Here is a 19,331-nt window from a genome sequence, read left to right as displayed (position 1 = left end):
TAATTAATAATATTGAATATTTAATATAATTAATAATATTGAATATTTAATATAATTAATAATATTGAATATTTAATATAATTATTAATATCAAGAATGTATTTATTTCTACTCAGGCAGAATGAATATGTCGAGACTATCGACGGACACGTTGAGGCCCTAACCCCGTCACGCTAGGGGGGGGGGGGGGGAAGGAGGCCGTCTTATTTTTGCGTTAATCGCGTCCAAAAACGTTATTTTTAAGAACCAATGAGATTGCGGTATTATTTGATTTTATTATAGTGGAGGAGCATACCGGGGGGCCCAACGGGTGGAATTAGAGAAACGCTAAAAATAATCTCGACATATTCATTCTCCCTGAGAATGAATAAATACATTCTTGATAATATTGAATATAAAAAAAAGTTACAAGTCGATGGGATAATGTCTCATGTGAATGAGAAAAATCAATTTACTTCGACAAGAATCGAACTCAGCGACCTTTGGATTAACCATCCCAAGACCACTCCCCATTGGACCACAGAATGAGCAGACCACGAATTTCTCTCAAATGTCGGGTTTCTCGACTTCCTTCACCTTCGCGCTCGGGTATGAGTCGGACATTATAAGCTATTTGCCGTAAGCTTATTGTTAAGTATTCAATCTCTATAATTGAACTCGTCATTGGAACGTGGGATAATAAGCGTTTACGAGGCGCGGATCCGGAATCCTTAAATACTAGTTCCGGTTTTTTTTCGGAGGGTACCTCACTCAAACCAGAAATGAAGGATTCAACGGCCACAGGCCTCAGGGGGCGAGGTAACCAAACCGACTAATATAGAATTAAACAACGTTATTTGTAAATCGCGCATTCGAGCAATTAGCGAAGATGAGAAGCGCTACTCGGGACGGACAGAATAATCACAAGCGGCGCGAATCTTCATTAGGCAAAGGTCGGAACTCGGAAGCTCGCCCGCGGTTTTAATTGCTTAATTTTTAATTTCATTCGAGACGGGGCATTGACATTGAAAATGGAAGCCCGCGGCTGCCGCCAAGAAGAAGCTTAAGTGCTGAAGACGCAACCGCTGAAAGATTTACAAAACATCCCGAAGGTTGATCATCTATCATACAAACATGTAAATATCACATTAATTTGCTAAATATTATCATAAGTAACGCAACAGGGTTGGTACGAAATTTTCGGAAGGGATTTCCCTGACTTTTCAAGGTTTTCCCTGATAAATTTTCCAAATTTTCTCTGATCATTTATGTACAATATAAGAAAGGCTTGGCGTAAAATATTGTAAGATATTTAATACGTATTCTTAATACATCTTTCAAAAATTTATTTGCCTGATTTATTGAGGCTATTTTCAAATTCCCTGACTTTTTGGAATTTCTCTAACTTTTCCCTGATTTCTTATAACCATTTTTCAATTCCCTGACTTTTCCAAGTTTTCCACCACATAATAACAATAAGTATGCCCTGAAAAACTGATTTTCAGGACTATTGCGCAATCTAGTTCTCAACAGAGCCCCCTAGTGTTGAGATATACTACTACCATGGACGATAACACAATACTCAGTTCGAGTGTAGTTCAAGTCAGACCTTGGCGAGAATTTCAGTGTCGAAAAATGGGTCGGTTACAAAATTAGCACACAATAGGAAGTGTCTTATTTATATTATGTTACTTATGATATTATCTCTACCTTTATACTACTATGGATATTGCAGTGCATAGTTAATTAATGTGATACAATTTATATGGAAAAATATCGAACCAGGGTGGTTGATTTTTCGGATTAAAAAAAATAAAAACTTTAAACGATTTCAAAATACTTTTTATTTTATTAATGTTGATATATTTTATGAACCTTTTGTCTTTAATAATTGATAGATAATTTTCAACGTAAATTAAAATTAATTTTGATTAAATTTAGTTACTACTTTTAATTTTTTGTTTGATATTTTGTGTATTTTATAACTAATTTCAAATAATGTATCTGTACAACTATTTAAAATGTGTAAACATGTTGCTGTTCAAAATATAATTTGATGCTACAAAAAACTATTTTCATAAATACATTGAAGATATTTTTATAATCATTTGATGATTTAAAATGAATCAAAAAGAGACTTAAAATAAATTAAAATTTTACTTTTTTTAAACTTTATTTTACTTTGTAAGTAAGTTTTTGGTCAACAAACTCCTTTATAAATTTTCCTAGGTGAAAGTCCCTTGAAAAGTGTTTAAAAATTTTGGTATATAATTTTTGGGAGACTTAACGGATAATAATAAAATTGAAGGAAATTAACCTTCGGAAATAAAAAAATATGAAAGATTTATCTGCCAATAAAAAGAAAGCAATAAATACATCATTAAAATTCCTCGAGTTGTATAGAAACCCTTTTTTAAATTTGTAATTAATTTTTTCCCCGATATCGGTGGCGTTTATCAAGATCATGGCATTCGCATAGTTTTACCGCTTTCTCGCGTGGACGAGGCGGGAGGGTAATTCTTTAAATCTTCTCTGATAAACTCATCCTCATGAAGCGGATAACAAAATATAAAAAAGAGATTGAAAACTGAGAGCCACGGATTTAAAAACTGTCCCGTGTAGGGGGGGGGGGAGGGGACAAGGAGAATCGATAAGTTATATGGTCCCTTCAATTTTTATTCCTCTTTCATCCCCGAGAGAGATATAAAGCGATAGACGATTCGGCAAGGTGCAATATCGATTTTCAAATTTTAATAGGCGAGGTTATCGAAAAATAAATTGCTTTAACCTAAGTAATGTTAGTGCGATTTAATAAGTATTGTTGGTGCGATTTAATAAGTATTGTTGGTGCGATTTAATAAGTAACGTTGGTGTGTTTAAATAAGTATTGGCGGTGCGATTTAATAAGTATTGTTGGTGCGATTTAATAAGTATTGTTGGTGTGATTTAATAAGTGACGTTGGTGCGTTAAATAAGTAATGTTGGTGCGTTTAAATAAGTAATGTTGGTGCGATTTAATAAGTATTGTTGGTGCGATTTAATAAGTATTGTTGGTGTGTTTAAATAAGTATTGTTGGTGTGTTTAAATAAGTATTGGCGGTGCGATTTAAATAAGTATTGGCGGTGCGATTTAAATAAGTATTGGCGGTGCGATTTAAATAAGTATTGGCGGTGCGATTTAAATAAGTATTGGCGGTGCGATTTAATAAGTATTGTTGGTGCGTTAAATAAGTATTTTTGATGCGTTTAAATAAGTAATGTTGGTGCGATTTAATCGGTGATGTTGGTGCGATTTAATCGGTGATGTTGGTGCGATTTAATCGGTGATGTTGGTGCGATTTAATCGGTGATGTTGATGCGATTTAATCGGTGATGTTGCTGCGATTTAATCGGTGATGTTGCTGCGATTTAATCGGTGATGTTGGTGCGATTTAATCGGTGATGTTGGTGCGATTTAATCAGTAACGTTGGTGCGATGTAATCAGTAACGTTGGTGCGATTTAATCGGTAATGATGGTTCGAGTTAAAGGGACTAAAGTCGGAGCGGGTTCGATTTTTCAAAAACTTCCAGCAAAACCGAGTATGTTTTCGGAAATACTTGATACAGAAGGCTATACCGAGAGAATTTCATTTATATATATTTTTTTTCGGTATTACGAGAAAAAACAGTATATTCATAAGTTCGCCTATCGTAACCATCCGAGTGGCTCTTAAATCTTGGAACGTTTCTCGCGCGTCTTTACCAGGACGTGGGGCTTATAAAGTGAGCTTCAGAAGGCTAGAAATTCTTTCATTTCGGCGCCGAAGAAAAACCGAGAAAAGGGAAATATATCGATTTTGGTTTTTCTCCTTTTTCCTGAGTTGGTTCGGCGGCGCGCGAAGGTTTTTTGGTCAACCGAGAGAGGGGGGCGGGAGGGGGGCGTAGAGAGAAATCTGACATCTGTGACTCGAATTCAAGAGTACGAGTGTAAATAGGAATCCGCCTTCGCCATTATATCGGAACCTATCCGCCTTCAGCGATTACTGACATTTTTGTCGCTTCCTTTTACTCGCCCGCAGCGAACGAAAATAACAGAAACTAGAGGGCACTGGCTACCTACGCTCCCATCACTACGTTTTCTATATAAATATAAATACGTAAGTTCCTCTACCCGCCCCCTGGTGGTGGTGGTGAAAGTTATTTTCAATTTACATGAGTCCAAATAGAATTCTGATTTTTTTTTTCTCGCTTCGTCTTAAAACTAGTTTATACACTTTGGCCAAAACTAGGACCATGTCTGGTACAGTGTTGACCAGAAGTGATTTCTTTTTTTTTTTACTTAGGGAGGATTTTGGGAATAACCAGTTTTCCAAAGACGGTTTATAAGATGGTAAAGGGTTGATAGGTTTGGTTTTTTTCCCCGTTAATTTCAAATTATAAACTGACTTCTATTACTTCTATAATTGAATGTACGATAAATTAAATTTCTATAACTCAGTAATTAGTGCTTGTAAAACAGTAGCGTCAATTACGTTTCAAACCGGAACACGGCTGTACGCGGCCAAACCGTGAGAAAAATTAGACAACTGCCCAATTACTAAAGAATTTCGAATTTGAAAAACGTGTTCTTTTACGCCTGAGTGGACAATTATTTTTAGCGCTGTGAAAAAACCAATTATTGTAAGTCAAAACTTTGATCAATTTAGCCATTAGAATAACTAACGCTATTTGCATTCAAGGTCATCTCATTTATATCAATTTGATTTAAAATCATCGATTTAAGATCGAATTATTTTCTCTTAAAATGATCGATTTAAGATCGAATTATTTTCTCTTAAAATGATCGATATAAGATCAAATTATTTTCTCTTAAAATGATCGATATAAGATCGAATTATTTTCTCTTAAAATGATCGATTTAAGATCGAATTATTTTCTCTTAAAATGATCGATATAAGATCAAATTATTTTCTCTTAAAATGATCGATATAAGATCGAATTATTTTCTCTTAAAATGATCGATTTAAGATCGAATTATTTTCTCTTAAAATGATCGATTTAAGATCGAATTATTTTCTTCTAAAATCATCTATTTGAGATCCAAATATATTATCTTAAAATCATCGATTTCATATCAAATTAGTTACTCCTAAAATCATCGATTTAAGATAAAATTAGTTTATCCTAAAATCATCGATTTAAGATCAAATTAGTTTCTCCTAAAATCATAGATTTAAGATCAAATTAGTTTCTCCTAAAATCATCGATTTAATATCAAATTATTTTCTCTTAAAATCATCGATTTAATATCCAATTATTTTCTCTTAAAATCATCGATTTTACTTCTATATATATTTATGAAAAGGTGCAATAATAGTTTCTGTAGCAATGCCAATTAACAACAAACTAAGTTTCAAGTACTAATTAAATACAAAAAATACGCTAATTAAATGTTATTAAAGGGAATATAACCTGCAAAGCAATCTTTATGGAAGACCCCTTCAATTTTTCAAATTACCCTGTACAGTGGCGCCAAACATTTCTAAAGCCAAAGGCCAGAGCGGCTAGAGCTGCAAACGTTGGTGTTCCACACTAAATACCTGAGGTTATATTCCCTTTACGGGGAATAATTAAAATTTTAATTTAAATTGCAAATTAAAAATCAATTTTGCAGTAAAAATACATAAGTGTTTAAAAATCAGTAAATGGAAAATTGATTAAAAAACTAAATTTAACTCAAATCAATTTTTTTAGATTTTATTAAAAAAAATCAAGAACTCGGTATTTATCGACGTATAAGAAAATTCAGTGCTCGCTCGTAGCGTCATAGGCATACGTAGTAGCTAAACCCCGCCTTAAAACCACCGCTAAGACATTATTCTAAGTCACCGATCACCGTAGGCGTCATAACGTCATGGCCGAAACAAACTAGTTACCATGGCAACGAAAATAGGCAAGCTAAGAAAAGAACACTATAAATAAAAAATACTATTTACCTGTATACGTGATTGGGTGCTCCGGGATTTAGAAAACTGTATTCAATGGCCGCGTTGGGTCCGAAATCTTGGTCAGTAGCGCGTACGGTGACCACGGTGGAACCGATAGGCGCCGATTCTCGAATGGTGGCTTCGTAGGTGGCTCTCTCGAAACTGGGAGGGTGGTCGTTCTCGTCGGAAACGTTGATTTGCAAAGTTGTGGTGCCGCTGCGAGGTGGAGTGCCGTTGTCCTCGGCGGTCACTCTCAGGAAATGGACGTCCATGAACTCGCGGTTCAAACTGACCGTGGTGGTGACCACTCCGGAGACGGGGTCGATGGAGAACTGGTTCTGGCTGCGAGCGTCCAAGACGGCGTGCAAAGAGTAATGTAGTTCGTCCGCGTTGGGGTCCTTGGCGGTCATCGTGGTCACCACGTATCCTTTCTCTTTCTCTTCGGGGACCCGCACGATGTAGACGGCGCGCTCGAAGTAAGGGGGCATGTTCCTCATTTCGCGACGACCCCGCCGACGGATTTTGGTGCCTTGAGGGACCGGGTTCAACTCGTTGTTGGCGCCGGGTACGTGGAACAAGATTTCCAAATTCTGTTTCGTTTTCAGATCTCTTCGTCTTCCAACGGCCCCCTTCGAGTCGCCCTCGGCCTTGATCGGACATTGAACCACGAAGGGAACGCTGACCACCCACTGACCAAAATGAACGCATACGTCCCGTTTAGCCACCAGATCACCTACGATGCGAGAAAAGTCAAAAATTATTTTCGGCTCCACGGAATCGATATTACGAGAAAGGGGTCTTCTATGACCGAAATTCAATAATAATTTAACAATATTTTCAAACAATAAAATATGTTACGCGAAAGCGGTAAGTTAAAGTCAAATATTCTGGAAAAGTTAATTTAGAGTGACATGACTAAAAAAATTTACGTTATAAATATTTTTGGAGGCTCATTAAACAAAATCGGGTCGAAAGAACGAAATAAACGAAATAAATTCTAAAACATATCTTAAAATTATCTTGACCGATTTCCAAGGGCGTATCCAACCCCCCCCCCCCCCTTAAATACGCCCTTGCCGATTTCAATATTCAGTTTGAACTTTAAAATAGATCAGTTAAGACAGCTCAAAACGTGTAGGAAAACAGTCTACGCAAAATAAAGCTACACTCCTACATCCAAGTGGTCGTATTATCCAGTTTATTTTGAGATCGGAAAAAGAATTATCTTTTTAAAAGAAATTGATGGAAACAATTGAAAATACTTGGACTACACTGGAGGAATTCAGTGTAGTAGCGGTGGAGACTCGTGCTATTCTAGTGTAGTACTTTTACGAGAGCTAATAGTTTGCTTTAGGTGTATTCATGTGTATTGATAACGCCAAAAATACAAAAATCATAAATGACGGTTTTTTCTCTCTAAATTTGACGTGACAAGGCTTAAGACGTTTCACATTGATTTATGTATCAACTTTGACATAAAATACGTTAACAGCTAAATTTCATAATAAAATGCACTCATTTTCAATGATTGAAGTAAAATTTAATTGTTTTTAGAGATTTGGTTTTCCAATATTACAATGCAAGACGGGTCGCCATTTTGTCTATTTTTCGAGTTAATAACATTTAGTACAACACGTTTTTGCAGTGTAACACTGACTGAAAGTGTAATACTGGTCTGGTCAATCGTTTCCACAAATCATCCTAAAAGTGTTGACATAAAACTTTGTCTAAAATCGCAAAATCTTTCAACTCTCTCTATGGTATATTAACATTGAAATCCCAAAATCACTTCAAAAAGTAATGATAAAATCGCCAAAATCTCTACGAAATCCCGAAATCCCGTACAAAATAATGACAAGTGTCCGACCCCTCGATTTTAGGTACAAGACGTTAATATTATCTAATATATATATATAGGAATCTACAGTTTTCAACTTTGGTCGACCACATTTGATATACTATCTCATGGTACCCTGACTGTGGTTTTCGACGGTTACGGTCGGCAAAACAACTTTAATTACTTGAATTAATTTAATAATTAGGTATATCAGCTATATACAAGATACTACACTTTGATCTTAGCCAAAAGACCGAACTTCTTAATTCTTTAGGCATACACGAAAAAAGCTTTAATTTTTTAAAAGCCTTCTTCTATAGACACTAGGCCGTATAATAAAAGGCAAATTATTACGCTATCAACGTATAATTGGTTAATATTGTCATTAAGCAGTTGGTTATATTGGGTACGGTGCCACGCGTGGAGACAGTTATTGCAGCGTTCTATTTTTTGAGGTGAGTGTGTCGGAGTTCCATCACTGGCGCTTTTACGTTGGTACTTTTGAACAAGAAAATGAAAGATTGTAATATAAGTACATAACATCGGGAACTCCAGATAGTTTTTGCAATTTAAGTACATAGCATCAGGTACCCCAGCTAGTTTTTGTAATTTAAGTATATAACATCGGGTACCCAAGTTAGTTTTTGTAATATAAGTATATAACATCTTGTACGCCAGCTAGTTTTTGTAATTTAAGTACATAACATCGGGTACCCCAGCTAGTTTTTGTAATTTAAGTACATAACATCGGGTACCCCAGCTAGTTTTTGTAATTTAAATACATAACATCGAGTACCCCAGCTAGTTTTTGTAAATTAAGTGTATAACAGCGGGTACCCCAGCTAGCTTAAAATAAAAAAAAATAAGTAATTGGTAGGTTAGAAAGCAATTTTCCTCAAATTCCTTAATAAGAAGAACCCTTTAATAATAATTGGAATTGAGAATTGTTGCCAGTGGAATTAAAAAGATTGAATAATTTTTAATTTGAAACCCGGCCCATTACCCATAGCGAAGAGGGATAGTAAAAAAGAGAGGTAGAAAACGGTTAAAAGGAAAGAATTAAGCTCCTAATTACGGAGGATTCCCCTATAAAAAAAAAGAAACGACCAGTAATTATCCCGAGATGCGACAACCCGGATTTTTCCCCTTTTTTTGTCTTTTTCGCTTCAAACGAATGAAATTAGTCTGCAGCATCATTTTCAGCCATACGGAATCTGGCGCTAACAACCCACGCCATTTCCATAACAATGGCCAACTTCAAGCCATTACAAGATGGGGGGGGGGGAGATATATCAAACCCTTTTCTAAAAGCCAACCCGGATTCCTATATCTTCGGCGAGCTAAAAATAAAAACGAGCCCTATCCGCCAGAAAACAAGAAAAGTTAACATTTCTTTATAAGTCAGAAAAGACAAGCCTGGGGATTGTACCGCGAAATGCATTTATGATATTTCGTGGAAACGAGAGCGAGACCATTAAGAGACGCGAACGCGCGTCCGTCCAGCCATATTTAGCCAATGAAAACGGTAAAATCGATAAAAGAATTCCCCAACAATGAGCAATACCACGCCGCGTCGAGATTGCTTGACCGAGGCTTACTGGAAAGCGAGCTTTTACTCTCTACCTACTTTCTACGTGACTGTCAAGTGACATCGGGTTTGATACTTTATTTAACTATAGGTTTTGGCTGGAAATAGGAGTAGCTTTTAACGATGTTATACGTTGGGCATTGTAGCGAGTTTGAATCGGACGATAGATTTTTTTCTGGGTGTGGATGAGAATGCGGGATAAAATTACCTCCTTGTTTTTCGACGGCGTAATCTCCGTTGGAAGGTACCCCGTACGTGACGTCACATTCTCGCTTGACCGATTCGGGCAGCAGACCCCCCACGTGTATCACAAGTTGGCTCCGACGTAAACAGACCGAATCGTCTTCCAAGGTAACGTTACCCTCCTCACCGCCACCAGAGGGGGACTTAGTCCTAATTTGGTCCACGTTGGCCATGACGGACACGACGGTGGTCGAGTGCTGAGCCCCGCTGGCTTCTTCGGCGACCCTACCGGACGCCGAGCCGTTGGAGCGATGACAATTGACAACTACCGGGATGCTGAGGTAATCCGTGTCAGAGCCGCTGAGTCGAAAACTACGACACTCGACGTACACGACTAAGGTAAATTTGGGACTTCGGATCAGAGGGGTCACTATGGCCGCGGGCAGGATGGACAAGGGCACGCCCATGTACGATCGTCCATCCTCCGCCTCTTGGCACGGCATGGCTTTGTTCAAGGTCACGACGCCCTCCATACGGGACACGCTGACGAACTTTTGGGCCGTGTTCGAAGTCCGCTCTCCGTCCAGTTTGTAAGTCCAGCCGTGGCCCAAACTGACGTTGAAGAGCGTCCATCCCGGCACGTTCCGCGTCTCGTCCAACGACACGGAATAAGCCGACACGCTCCTGGAATGCGAAATTAAACATAGCCAGAGTAACAACAACGTCCATTTCGAATTTAAACCGGCGAACGACCCTAAAAACGAAGAGAATCGTCCCACACTAGAAACGCGTTCCTTGAATCTGGCTTTTCGTTGTTGCGATTTATTCCTACTAAAATAATAATAAATATAATTGGGCATTTCTGCGGAGGAACGCGTCGAGTCGCCGAAAAGGCCCCGCTGCTCCATAGCGGAGCTGTTTCTTTCGATCAAACTTCGGCTAAAACTTCATAAAGGACACACCGTTTCGCCTTGGGCTAAAATCAAGCTATTTTTACGGCTTTTTCTGTTCCACTCTTAAGTTCTTTTTTCTCTTCTTCGAGAAGAAATGGTCGGTGGGAAGTAAGCGAAGGGAGGGTAAGAACGCCAAGCGAGTTTCTCGAAATCTTCAGGTATGAAGTGGCTATTTAGGAAAAAGGGACGCACAACCCAGGCGCGTTCGAAAAAGTAGTCACGAGGCCCGAGGCGATACAACGTTGTTTTTAGGCCCTTTTTTAAACTTCGCTACCGATTGGCGAAAGGGGCAGATGTCGATCGGGCATTACGCGAAAAAGCGACGAATCCGATCCGGAGACGGGACGAAGTGGAACGGCTCATTTCACAGCGTACCCGAAATTTCTTTGTTTCCGACACCTCCCGAAATCCGACGAGAAGGAAATCATGTTGATGGCCACTTTACTATCTACTTTTAGGCTGCGGAAACTGGCGCGTATCGCGTAAACGAAGCGGAAAATAAACTTCGCACGCTCGATTATGTATTTGGTAATGAAACAAAGCCGAACTTGAAGACGACTGTCACGCGAACTTGGCCGGAGGAAAAACGTCAACGGTTTTTCGGATTTCTCGGCGGAATAGCCCTCGCGTACCCGTTCCGTCAACTGCCTAGCCGGCGTCTGACGCTCTACCTTTCCCCGACCAACGATCGCCTTCGCCATGCGCCCTTTTTCTCCTCCGTTCTCTTCCCCCATTACATTCCCCCTATTACACTCCCCTCCTGGTACAGAATTCATCCCCGCCCTACTCGATTCTCTCTTCTCCGCCAACTTCCCCCCCTAAGTTTCCCTCCCCGACTTTCTGCCCTTACATTCCCTTCCCCATTCGAAAAGATCACGTAACCCAAGTTAGTTAGTCAACGCAATCTTTACCATCCCCTTAGCGTCGACGGTACGGCTGTTTCAACATTAAACGGACTATGGCATCTTCAGCCTTTTCGGAATAATATCGTAGATAGGACTGTTTTGGTCGAGGCGAAACTACGGCCACCCCGCGGCGATTTTGAGCGAACAGGAGGAAGGAGGGGGGAGCCGCGTACTGGAGGAGGGGGGGCGGGAAGTCAACGGTGGCGGGTTGAAAACTAGTTTTTTTCGGGCAAAAATGGGCCTCGACAGTACGAAAATTTCGCGTCAGCATCGCGCGCGGTACCCGATAGATAGCGCCGTATAAATGTTTTTGGGCTAATAACGCCGAGTTGTAGGGCATTTTTATTATTTTTCTTCCACCCAGAAATACTTTTAATGGAGGGGTTGGTAAGAAAAACTTATTTCTATGGAAAGAAAGGAAGGCGTTTTTTTTGTTTCAAATACGCGATTCGAACAACGCGCCGCGGTTGGTGGCGTAGATCATTACGTGGAGTTAGGGGGAATGAAAAAAGGGGGGGAGTTCCTTAAGAATTTACGATTAATAAAGTGCGTAAGTATTTAGAGTGGAATAGCCGTGCCTCGGGGGGACGGACGGACGGAGGTACAGCAGCGACCTCCTACGGTTCAAATGAGAGTCAGCATTCCGAGTAAGAAGCAATACCTGTTTTTCGGAGTATTTTTTTAATTTACTTGCTCGTAAGAAAAAAAAATGTTTTTCAACTTTCACAACCACTTTCGGTATAAAAAAGGTTAAAAGAAAATTGGAAACAATAACATTTGTTTTTCTATACCAGTTTCGAGGGCGATATGAAAAGGTACATTTTTTTCAACCGTTTGAAAATTTTCTTATTCGTTTAAATGGTAATTAAATCAACGAGCTGTAACCTTGAAATCAAACTTGCTAGTATTCTACAGAGCATGGCCAAACATTAAGGGTCTTTTAAAGGTCAATTAGTTTGGTCAAGCGCTGTTTTAAGACCTTCGTAGGCTCTATTTCTAAGAAGAAATTTATTCAATTGAATTTTTTCATACTCATAAACTTTCGTAGGCCCTGGGCACAGTGCCCATTGGATAAAACGGCCTTAACTAATTGGTAGTTATGGAAACGGAAAACGTTGGTACATTTTTGGGGTACCAATGCAACGGTTTTTTGGTAATTGACCGATATTTGGGTGTACAATTTATTCGATATATCTAGAGGTCGGGGACGGTTAATCATTAGCCATGTTTAAATTGATTTTTTTCGGGAAAAAAATGTAAACAAAGAAATTTGCCGGTTAATATTTCGAAAAATGATTAAAAACATGTATTATTCGGAAAATTTGAGCTTTTTATCGAAAATAACGTCGTTTTTGCGATTAATTTTACAATTTTATCAAAATATTAATCGGATAATACAGAAATATAAATTACTTGATCAAAACATTTTACGAATAATTTTGAGAGCTTTATCTATTGAATAAAAGTTAACCATCCCCGACCTCTAGATATATCCAACTATTTGAAATTCATTTGCCTCTCAGAGTAAGAGCTTTTTGTTTAATTTCTAAATTTCATACACGAATATAGCGGATACAATAGCAGTCGATAATATAAAACACCAAATAGTAGGTGAACACTTTTAGCTTTTACTCTAAATTAAACTATTCGGTTGCTCTGGTGGAGATAATTACTCTACACTGTGAACTATTCTTCAAGGTCAGAGTATGGGGGGTATACTTTTTAATCTTCCTCGAAAGTAGGAGTACAGATAGTAAACTGATAAAATCGTCCGCTTATAAAGAATTTATCTGCTAAAATGGCCACAGGCAGCCAATTGGAAAAAACGTTGTTCGTTTGAGTAAAATGACGTTATCTGGTTACTCTTCTTACCCTACTCCGAAATCACAGAACGAGCGAAAAATATCCACCTAATAACTTTGGTAGACAATTCTTGTACTCTAGCCAACCACAAAAATATAACTGCACTTTTCGATGGAAAGATGTGAACCGAGTGGGGTATGAACTAATTTGGCACCAACAAAATTGCATAGTGTGAATGGTACTTATACACTTGAGAATGTCAGACCTTGGACCAAAAAAGCAATAGACTCGAATCATAAGCAAAAACCCCTTCCTTCAAATTGCCTAGCCCACCAGCGCTCCTACCGAGAAAATCACGAAATTTTTCTACCCAAATACAAAGCACGAGCGTATAAAAGTTATTCGCTTATATTGGTTCATATTTGGGTGGAAATGTTTCGAATTTCGTAAACTGCAATGCGACGTAAGCGCCACCTTCGAACCAGCGCTGTTACTACAAATGAAATTCAATGTTAGTCTCATGTGGAAACAGTGGAAATCACTGTGTCGCAAGCATGGTCATCGGTGCCTTAAATATTAATCTATAATTAAGAAATTTTCAGTATTTGTTTATTAGTAAAGGAACTCTTTAATTTGTAAATTTTGCATAAAAATCGTTAAATATTTAATGGTTTCGAATTGAAACTTAAAAATAAAGTTTGGTTGGTTCTGAGTACTAGAGTTGTTAATTCCGGAAAAATAAAATGCGGAAAAATTTTCCGGAAAACTCACAAATCGGAAAAATTTCCGGAAAATTCACAAATCGGAAAAATAAAAAATTGAAACATAAATTACTTTTTAAGGGTTTTTAAGGTTTTTAAATTTTTATTGATATAAAATGTCTAATAACAGTAAACATACTACAAAACATTAATAGTGTTACATTGTTATTCAGTTTAAACTAGTCTAGAGGATTAGTTTTACTTTTAGATTCGAAAAAATGATGCAAAAATTCCGCTTTATTTAAATTTGCAAACAATATTAATCTAATTATAGAATGAAAACCTCTTTTTATTATTTTCGGGAAAATACGGAACATTTTCCGGAAAAAGGCCTCGGTAATTTTCCGGAAATTTTTCCGACTTACAACACTAGTTCTGACGAAATACGCGTTAACTAAACAAAGTTTCAATGAGAGAAAAAGAGTTTTTCCTAAATCATCTATATTAAATATTTTTTCAGAATCCAAGCTTATCAAATTGAAACAACCAGTATAGGTATACATCATGTGAAACCTTTCTTAGTCTATGATACAATTTTCAGCTTTGCTGCATCTTCGTTCTGCTTTGATATTTTGAAAATACCACTATATGGTAGGATATAAGAAGCAGGTAAGTAAACCTGCTAGACCTAAACATATAGTGTGGCACGCAAAATCGAAATTTTTTAGATCGATCAATTAACATTAACCTTTGTATTCTAAACCTTGTTTTACAAGCCCTAACTGGAACGTGCTTTCCTTTGAAATAAATTGTTTCATGACGCCCTTGGATGCTTTTCCGTATTACATCGAAACAACCACGTAAAGCACCGCCCCCTATCAGACATTTTAATTTTATCACCCGACGATAAGCTTGGGCGATTTAGAAAATAATTACACGCTGCAATACTTTTAAAAGTACTTAATCTGCCACAATCTGAGTGGGGTAGCGAAGTGGTTAGCACTTTCGCCTGAAAAAGGAGCCTGGTTCGATCCCAATTTGTAGCACTGGGTGAAAACTTGGAAACTCTCCTTCCGCGTTGAATTTAAGGGGTTTCCCTCGAGGTTTTCGGTTTCCCCTTTGCATAAAACCTTGCTGTGGTTAAGTAAGTGTGGTGAGCTGTTGGCTTGAAGGGCTTGCCACCACTGTAATTTAACCCGACCACCGGTAATAAATTTCAAACCACTTTCTACAAAACGACCAAATAACAACCACATTAGGTCGATACTTTTCGCTTGTTACACTAAATGAAACTATTCGTTTGTTCTGGTGGAAAGAATTTCCCTACACCGTTAACAAATCGTTAAGGTCAGAGTGTAGTGGCTACACTTTTTACTCCCCCTCAAAAAAATTACAACATAGGGTTACTCTTCTTATACTAGTCCCAAATCCGAGAAAAATGCTCTTTCCCTCACAAAATCACAAAGTATCCCAGAATTACTTTAATCCATACTTGGTAAACATAAATAACATTTTTAAAACATGACTTTTTTACATAACAGTATCTGTTTAGCTACAACAATGACATTAAAAATGTCAAACACCAAAGCGCACAATTTTAAAATTTAAAGTGATAGGAGCTCCATCTATATTTATTGAAAATTTGCAAATTTTGTGTAATAGACCAAAATATTATGTTTTAAAATATTTATTACCGTAAACCGAATTTTTAAATTGTTTGGATTTTTTACCATTTCCCTTAAAGGGAATATAACCTGCAAAGCAACCTTTATCGAAGACCCCTTCAATTTTTCAAACTTCCCTGTATAGTGGCGCCAAACATTTCTAAAGCCAAAGGCGAGAGCGGCCAGAGCTGCAAACGTTGGTGTTCCACACCAAATACCTGAGGTTATATTCCCTTTAAAGTGCAAGAATAATTTGGTTAAAACACAGCCAGTCAGATATACTTGCTCAACTTGTTAAAATGGGATAACGAAATAGTACAGTTAAAGCCTACGGATGAATTCATAGACTCTCTGGTGGGAAAGCTAATGGAAGCATATTGGAAGGTGGTCTTTCCCATCAAGACAAGAAGGCCACGTTACTTTATTATATCGCCTAGTGAACACGCTGATCTTTTTCCTCTTTTCAAGAACTGTTTGTAAAAAAAATGCAATGCTATATCTACTTGGGAATTAAATTAAAAAAAAACACACAAATTTCGTTACTTGTCTGGTTTTTATTTATCACAAAAGTGTAATTTTTTCCTTTCAATTCGCTGCACCGTGGTCAAACTACTCCAGTTAGAGACTTGTTTCCTCGTAAATTTCTTCATCCTTAAATGGGATTTTCGGAATCAATGTCGCGCTACCTAACGGAAAAAAGTTAGTTAATCATGAGTGGGCTAAATAATTTAATCATAATGGTTTAAAAAATCATATTTACACAGTAAAAGCTACAAATCTGATTTTAATCAGTTTTAATCGTGATTTAATCAGTTTTAATCGTGATTTAATCAGTTTTAATCGTGATTTAATCAGTTTTAATCGTGATTTAATCAGTTTTAATCGTGATTTAATCAGTTTTAATCGTGATTTAATCAGTTTTAATCGTGATTTAATCAGTTTTAATCGTGATTTAATCAGTTTTAATCGTGATTTAATCAGTTTTAATCGTGATTTAATCAGTTTTAATCGGGATTTAATCAGTTTTAATCGGGATTTAATCAGTTTTAATCGGGATTTAATCAGTTTTAATCGTGATTTAATCAGTTTTAATCGGGATTTAATCAGTTTTAATCGGGATTTAATCAGTTTTAATCGTGATTTAATCAGTTTTAATCGTGATTTAATCAGTTTTAATCGTGATTTAATCAGTTTTAATCGTGATTTAATCAGTTTTAATCGTGATTTAATCAGTTTTAATCGTTATTTAATCAGTTTTAATCGTGATTTAATCAGTTTTAATCGTGATTTAATCCGTTTTAATCGTGATTTAATCAGTTTTAATCGTGATTTAATCCGTTTTAATCGTGATTTAATCAGTTTTAATCGTGATTTAATCAGTTTTAATCGTGATTTAATCAGTTTTAATCGTGATTTAATCAGTTTTAATCGTGATTTAATCAGTTTTAATCGTGATTTAATCAGTTTTAATCGTAATTAATGCAGTTTTAATCGTGATTTAATCAGTTTTAATAGTGATTTAATCAGTTTTAATAGTGATTAATGCAGTTTTAATAGTGATTTAATCAGTTTTAATCGTGATTTAATCAGATTTAACCATATGAGCGTGTTATAATAATCAAGGGAGTGATCGGCTTATCAACCTGTGAAAGCACTTAATCACGTAAAGTCACTATTTTAAATTACTCGAGTGACACCAGATGGCTACGGTAAAATATTACTCCCTATATGGGTACTTTATCCATGTCTGCAAAATTCTTGGCTCGTGCGTATTGCACTTCAAAGAGTTACTGAACGCAGCCTACGAAGTCATCCCAGACAGAGCTACGCTCGCTTCGCTCCATAAAAATCTCTATAAACGCATTTGTAGCGTGCAAAGAAGACTACGTCTATTACGAAATGGAACTACAACCGTTCTCATTATCTAGAAGTCGGTCAAACCTCGGTACGAAACCATTACGGAGAAGGTTCTAAAATCGCCATTTGTTTAGAATCCCTTTAAAACTGGAGCCATTAAAAAAGGGACAACAAGCGGAAGAGTATTTCTAAATCCAATTAGAAAAGGATTCTTCACATTTTATCGCTGTACAAAGTTAACTCGAAGTTAATAGTCGAGCAGCGCCCCCTGCTTGAAAAAAGTCGCTCTTTTCTCCCCATCATCAAGCCTTTTAAAAAAATTAAAGTCGTTTTTTCGCGGAACTCCGTCGCTTGTTGAGGGGTAAAAAACGGGCTTCCCCGTCTAACTGCTAAGAGAGGAATAAATATCACTTTCAATAGAACAACAAAAACCAAATGACCAAATAACAAAAAAGGGGTCACGGAGAATTTAATCGCAGACGGTATTCGCTGGTCCTCTAATAACCGAAACGGGGGTAGAGCGTGCTTGGAAATTAATCCACTTTTAATTCATTAATGCGTTTTTGTCCATCCGAGCTTGCTGCGTAACGGCAAAACATAAAGAAAAAAAATTCAGCAAAGGCTTAATAATTTATTTTTTGTTGACTACTTCTCTACTCGAAAGATATTTTTTTTCTACTACGTTCCTGAAGATAATTTGTGTAGGAAAGAACATAGAGATAGGGGTGGGGGGAGGGGGGAAACATATTTTGGTTAGCGTTTTATATATAATAAAACAAGTCGTCGCGTGGAAGGTGAAAAGGTAGATCAGGGTTAGTGCACGACCTGGAAAACCTGGAAAAGTCAGGGAATTTGAAAATGTTTCCCAATGGTCAGGGAATAGTCAGGGAAATTTAAAATGGTCCGAAATAGTAAGGGAATTTTAAAATGACCCCAAAAAATAAATCCGGAAAATAAATTTTTGAAAAATGTCTTAAAAATACATAATTCACATTTTTCAAGATTTTACCTCAAAACATAAATTTATTCTACAAAAATGGTCAGGGAAATTTGGCAATTTAGTCAGGGAAAACCTGGAAATGTCAGGGAATTTTATTCCGGAATTTTTGTACAAACCCTGTAGATCCACTAAGCTATATATTACGCCAAAAGAAACGGTTTTTCGAAGCGTATAAAAGAATTGAAAAGAGGTAACGCAATAAGACTAGGCTGACCTAGTTCTTCCCGATAAAAGGTAGTAACTAATACCCCGGTGAATAAATGTGTAAGCTGATTAGACGTCCCCCCCGCGAAGCGCTTGTTTATTTTCTATTTATATTTAGGGAAAATAGGGAGCGCTTAAATTTAATTTGAGAAAGTCGAGCACACGTGGTAGTCCCAAAACGAATTGCCGCTGGTTTGAGTTTTTAGCCTAAGGCCAAAGAGAGTAAAAAAAAGGGTGCGTCGACGAACTAGTAAAAAATCGTAAACATAGATGGCGCTATTGAAATAAAGGCGGCTACGCAAGTAACTTGGCAGTGGGGAGAAGAGCGAGAAATGGGGTCGCGCGTTTAAAACCGAGATGTCAGTTGAAGCCGTCGAAGGAAGGCGCGAGAGAGAGTCGTCTGTCTTTTTTGTGAACTCGATAGCGTATGGAAATGAGTTATCTCTCGAGAGAGTTTCGCGTAACTCGAAATGACTTGTGTGTTAGAAGAGTTTAATTCATTCCCGCAGGAGATCTGCGGCCATCCGCAAAAGCGGAGGAAAAAACTTTGAAGAGGGAAGCGACTCATCTAGCGTACCAGCCAGCCACAGAGAAGGATCAATTTAAATTATTTCAGATGTATATATATTCTGCCATATTATATATATATATATATATATATATATATATATATATATAATCGTAGATGTT

General features: G+C 37.2%; 1 protein-coding gene across 3 annotated transcripts in view; it reads right to left on the bottom strand.

Moving 5' to 3' along the window:
* stan (Protocadherin-like wing polarity protein stan) overlaps nt 1-11,152 on the bottom strand; it is a 209,958-nt gene extending 198,806 nt beyond the window's left edge. For all 3 annotated transcript variants that reach the window (XM_090179748.1, XM_090179749.1, XM_090179750.1), the window contains exons 1-2: nt 9,580-11,152; nt 5,956-6,679 (exon numbers count right to left, since the gene is read on the bottom strand). In XM_090179748.1, coding sequence (XP_090035874.1) covers nt 5,956-6,679; nt 9,580-10,462 — 1,607 coding nt within the window. In that variant the 5' untranslated portion in view covers nt 10,463-11,152. The remainder of the gene's footprint in view (nt 1-5,955; nt 6,680-9,579) is intronic.
* Between the last annotated feature and the right edge of the window lie 8,179 nt (nt 11,153-19,331).

Source organism: Leiobunum rupestre, chromosome 6 (assembly GCF_980474605.1).
Source record: "Leiobunum rupestre chromosome 6, qqLeiRupe1.1.hap1, whole genome shotgun sequence".
Classification (NCBI taxonomy): domain Eukaryota; kingdom Metazoa; phylum Arthropoda; class Arachnida; order Opiliones; family Sclerosomatidae; genus Leiobunum; species Leiobunum rupestre.
The sequence above is the reverse complement of the archived record's forward strand: the minus strand, read 5'-3'. Positions and strand labels throughout refer to the sequence as shown.